This window comes from Arachis duranensis, chromosome 4 (assembly GCF_000817695.3).
Source record: "Arachis duranensis cultivar V14167 chromosome 4, aradu.V14167.gnm2.J7QH, whole genome shotgun sequence".
Taxonomy (NCBI): domain Eukaryota; kingdom Viridiplantae; phylum Streptophyta; class Magnoliopsida; order Fabales; family Fabaceae; genus Arachis; species Arachis duranensis.
This window is the reverse complement of record NC_029775.3, coordinates 1770315-1775890: the sequence shown is the minus strand read 5'-3', so window position 1 is coordinate 1775890 and position 5576 is coordinate 1770315. Positions and strand designations below refer to the sequence as shown.

The 5576-nt window shown below is 29.8% G+C and overlaps 1 protein-coding gene across 1 annotated transcript in view; it reads right to left on the bottom strand.

Moving 5' to 3' along the window:
- Nucleotides 1-2153, bottom strand: part of LOC107482395 (xyloglucan endotransglucosylase/hydrolase 2) — a gene marked incomplete in the record, with an annotated part of 2282 nt that extends 129 nt beyond the window's left edge. The window contains 3 exon segments of the mRNA XM_016102857.3: nucleotides 1-343; nucleotides 470-663; nucleotides 1818-2153. Coding sequence (XP_015958343.1) covers nucleotides 1-343; nucleotides 470-663; nucleotides 1818-2102 — 822 coding nt within the window.
- Between the last annotated feature and the right edge of the window lie 3423 nt (nucleotides 2154-5576).

The window sequence follows — 5576 nt, the reverse complement described above, 5'->3', positions numbered from 1 at the left end:
GAGATCGTTGCAGTAATTATAGACCATGAAATACTTCTGAACCCATCTGAGTCTTCTTCTGCCATAGGCATCGAGCACGCTGTCTTTTCCGCTATTCTGTATCTCTGATGTTGCAACATCAGAGAAGGCAGAAGTAGCGGAGAAGCCCGTGACCTTGAAGTTGCGGTAATAGGCCGTGAAGGGTGCTTTGGACCAATCGGTTTTCACCAAACCTCCTCTTGTGGCCCAATCATCTGCGTTCCAAAGACTCGAATAGATTCTCATTGGCTGGTTCTTTGGGAATGGAACACCATCTGATTCAGCATTCTTGAATACCCTTATTGGGATGTTATCAACCAAGAATCTGCACAAAATTAGTTAATCCACTGCCATTAGAATACAATAAATATATTTTAAAAAAGAAAATAATAATAATAGAAGAGAGTAATAATGATTGTAATAAATTAAAGGAGGGTAACGGTGTTCTTACGTGATGTGGTGGGGGTTCCAAATGATAGAATAAGTGTGGAAATTTGTTGTGGGATCAAACCAAAGATAGAACTGTTGCTCTCTGTTGCCCTTACCTTGACTGAACACATTCGTATGGAGAATGTATGGCTCACCACTCACGTTCCCTAGAAACTCAAAATCTATTTCATCATGTGTTGCCCCTTCTGATGACAACTGCACCATCAAATATTCTTCACATAAATAATTAAATATTTAAGTGCGACAAGTCTAATCATAAAAAATGGGCATTAATATTTTATCAAAAATAGAAAAACTCGAATCTATGACTTCTAAATAAATATGGGAAGAATATACCGTTTGAGTTATAACTCGTTTGCGGGTAAGTATAATTATTATATCTAACGAAGACTGGTCTTTTTAGTGTGAAAATAACATTATTGAGTGTAAGTAAAAAAGAAATAGCTTTGAAAAAGTAAAATTATGTAGTATAACTTGTTTATGTGGGTGTGCTACAGTTCCCATGAACGTGAACTTGCATTCGAATTTCAAATTGATGCCTAAAGTTTACGACCATTTCAATAAAAAAAAAGGAGTATGAAAGCATCATGCTAGTATTTCACGAGGAACAATCACTGTTAAAATATTCTTTTGGAAAACAAAATATTAGCAAATTAAAGTGGACAAGAAAAGTATCAAATCAGAAAAAGATGCATTAAAATTTATAATTTAAAATAAAAATTATAATTTAAAAAAATAACTAATATTAACTTAAAAAATAATAATTATTAGTTGAATTTATAGTATTACTACCTACGTTTAAGAAGATTTGCAGTTAAAACAAACACTTATTTAGTTCTAAAATATTGTTTATATACTAAAATCAATAACTAAAATCAGCTGAAAATTTAAATCGACTTCACGTGAAGTTGATAGTTAAGAGCCATTAGATGAAAATTTAGTCAAATCAGTTAAATCATATTTAGTTGACTTAAATCATATTTAGTTGACTGCACCTGAGTTTCTACCCTAAAATCAGTAATCATATATTTATGTATAAATATGTATAGTTTAATTTATTTTTAATGTGTATTTTATAGTATGATTAATTTTACTGACTGGATTTAGTGTAAATAAAAAGGTAAAAATTCAGGTGAAGTCGACTTCACGTGAAGTTGATAGTTGAGAGCCGTTAGATGGTTTGACTGATTTGACTAAATTTTCATCTAACAGCTCTCAACTATTAACTTTATGTGAAGTTGACTACATCTGAGTCTTCACCAAATAAAAATCGCTGATTTGAGTCTCACTCTTAATTTTAGGGAAAAAAAAAAAACAGGAGTGTAATGAATTAAGCAGATAGAGCATACATAATAAGCAGTAACAGTGCCAGCGGAATTGCCAGAAACAAGTTTGAGTTGCATGTCAATTCTGCCAAACATATACTCTTTCTTGGATCGGAAGCCAGAGCCAGACACTTTATCGAGCGAAAGAGAGAGAAGCTGCCCTCCATTGAATATTTTTGCACGGTTTTCTCCCCATGTTAGATCAAAATCGTCGTAGAAGTTAGCGCTGCACGTACCCACCATGGTGGTAACCACCACCACAACCCCAACCACTAGCAGGTTAAACCCTTTCCTAGTAGAACCACCCATTTTGAACGCAACAGGAAGAAGAGAATAGGGAATGTATGTGATAATAATTTAATGATGTGATGTGTTAGAAATGAAGAGGTGCATGTTATATATATATACATACAAAAGTGCATGATAGAAAGATAGAGGGTAATTTGGGAAATGAATGAATAATAAGAATTTGGGAATAATTATTAGACGCGTCAAGGAAAGTATAGGAAGGCTGGTGCCAGCTTATATTGCTTTGAAAGCTGGAAGCCTTTTGTTTGAACGTTGGTTATTGTATGTATCTAAATTGTATATAGATCGAGTATGTTGTGGTTTTATTCGTTTTGGGTTTATGCTTTGCATGGAAATGATGGAATGCCATGTATATACGATGGTGAAAAATCAGATAAAGTCGAACTTACGTGAAGTTGATATCTAAAAGTCGTTAGATAAAAATTTAGTCAAATCAGTCAAATTATCTAACGACTCTTAGGTATCAATTTTACATGAAGTCAACTGCACCTAAGTTTTCACCATATATGATATATACAATCATACTATGTTTTTTTTAAAGAAAACAACTAACAAATCATTTATTCATATATAATGTATATTAAAAATATATTAAATAATATATATTTAATTATATATAAATACATATGACTAATTTAAGAACTAATTTTGTACGTACATGTAATATAATAATATACTATAATGATTGGTATGCATGGATAGATGTAGCTAGACCTTTTAGCTTTTAGAGAAGAGGAGGATTCTTCGGTGATATGTTTGGTGGAAGGATACAAATTTTTATAAATAAATAATGTATATAATTTTGTACATTAATACTTTTAAGTCATATATATTTTATTAATTATTTATTTAGTTTTAATATATATTTTATATAAATAATTGATTTAGTGTTTGATCATTACAAAAAAAAATATTGAATATTGTCAGATTTATTGTTAGATTTAGTATTAATTTTACTGACGGATTTATCAGCAGTTTAAGTGTCAAATTCGTTAGGTCAAATTATTATTACTGACAGATTTCTATTTTCGATGATAAATTTGCCGGTAATAATTGGAGAAAAACGAAAAAAATAGGCGCAAAATTTAGCGTCAGATTTACCCATGAATTTTTTCGCTGGTAAACTCAATTAGTGGAAAATTGCATTTTGGTGACCTACAATGCATTATCATCGAATTTATCTGTCGGTAAATCCGACGGCAAGCTTGCCCTAAGTTCAAAATGCAAATCTTCTCCCCTTATTTTTGAAACACACACTCTCTCTCTAACATTCTCCTCTCTCTTTTTCTCTTCTCTCTCTACCTCTGGCAGTCCCTCCGACCACCTTCTGCTAGCGCCGGCCACCTGCATTCTTCTCCAAATACTTTGTGAACTCGTCTTAATTCTGTTTCGTTGCCTGAAACAGAGCTTCTCCTTCTGTCTCTATCGCTGTTGGTGCCGCGCTATCATTGCTGCACTCTCTGTTGCCAGAACTGGGTCTCTTCTCCATCCTCCAGGTAGGTTGCCCTCACCCCTCTCCCTATTTCATCTTCGTTTTTACTTCATTTTAAATAAAAAAACCTAATTCCCTTTTGAACCCTAACCCCAACCCCGTTTTTACTTTCTTCATCTAAAAAAAATATTACCATTCAAAATTTTTTTAAAAAATTTAAAATTTACGTTTATCGTCGAATTTACCGAGCAGGAATAAATTCAATGGTAATAAGCTCAAAAATTTCGCCAAATAACAATTTATATCCACTACTAAATATGTCAGTAATTAGCGACGGACAAAAAATTCACTAATAAATAATTACCGACAAAATTTATACCGTCGAATTTATTATGCCGTTAAATTTAACGAAAAATATATTTTCGTCGAATTTTTTCTTACATCCACCAATAAATTTGACAATATCCAATAATTTTTTTACAGTGATTTTTTTTTTTTACATCTAATGCAAAATCACGCATATGATGTGAAGGTTTTGTTTATAGTGAAAAAAATAGTAGCAAGATCTTAAAAAGCTTACTAAGCAATAATGGACCATTGATCCATATACGCCGATTTGTTTATGAACATGATACTCACTTCAATTTTCATTTTTATTTTTCTATTTTATTTTTATAATTTATAATTAATCTTAATGTCACTTTTGAACGATTTCTTTCGAAAAAATTTTAATTTATGGTACGAAAATATTGAATTTGATAGTGATATTTAATTATTGTCATATTAATTTTTTAATCTTCGGCAGTCATTATTAACAGGGTTGAGCCATATAAATTTATTGATTGGCCAATATAAATAATAATTGAGATAAGTTTACAACAAAAAAATAGAGTTATTTTAACATTTTATTTTTTAACATCATAATTAAATGTCAAAATTAATATATATTTTTGACAAATATCATAAATGTCAAATTTTCTATATTTTTTTGATGAATAATTTGACCGTAGAAAATTACTCCTCAATTTTGACACTCATTTGTTTTCAATTTACTCCACTATTTTTCTTCTTCTTTGGCTCTGTTAATTTTGACATCACACTGCTCTCAGTTTAAGATTATACTACTCATTCTTTATCTTCAAAATCTCAATTTATTCTTTAGTTTCAATATCTCATCTCATTCTTTGTTAAAATTTTTTGTTGAGAATATTTTATAGTCAATAAGTGTTAAAATAAATAGTATTTTTGACAATTAATAAGTATCACAGAAAATATGTTCTCAAAATGTTCTAACAAATTATTTTTGACAGCCAATATTTATCAAAATAATATTTAAATTTTTTTCACAATTACTTATATGTTAAAAATACTATTTTTGATAAAACTTTTATTAACATATTTTCATAGTTAAAATAGTGTTAAAATTTATTTTTTTGACAAATTTTAATTTTCTTTTATACATTATAACCCTAAAAAATAATTTATATTATTGTAATGGTTTATATGCTTAAAATTCATATTTATAAAAAAAATCTAAATTATTATTAATTCCGTTATCTATTTTGATCCTTTAAATTTCAAAATATATTTTTATCACCCTAAAAAGCTCCCGATGTGAATTATGGATCCACCTAAGATGATTATCTGTGGCGTCGGTGTCACATATTTGAGTAGTCAAGGATGATATATGCATGGGTCAACCGCATTTTGGTATATACTATGATATGAATTGGGAAAGAGATTATTATGAAAATAAATATAAGAGATTATGGATGCCAACTGGACGTGATATAGAAGCTAGGTACCTCAAATAAGATCGAAGGAGTTTACTTGTTAATGTGTCTACGTACCAAATCATGAGCATTTTGGATCCACTTAGATTATGCCCTGTGGCAGATAGGTTTCATATTTGAGATTAATCCAAACCCTCATAAGTCCTAACTATGATGACACCGACACAGGTGTTTTTCTATTTCTAGAAATTTAAATAAATACATCTAAAACATTTCTTTTAAAAATATTTTTTAATTAAAATTATATAT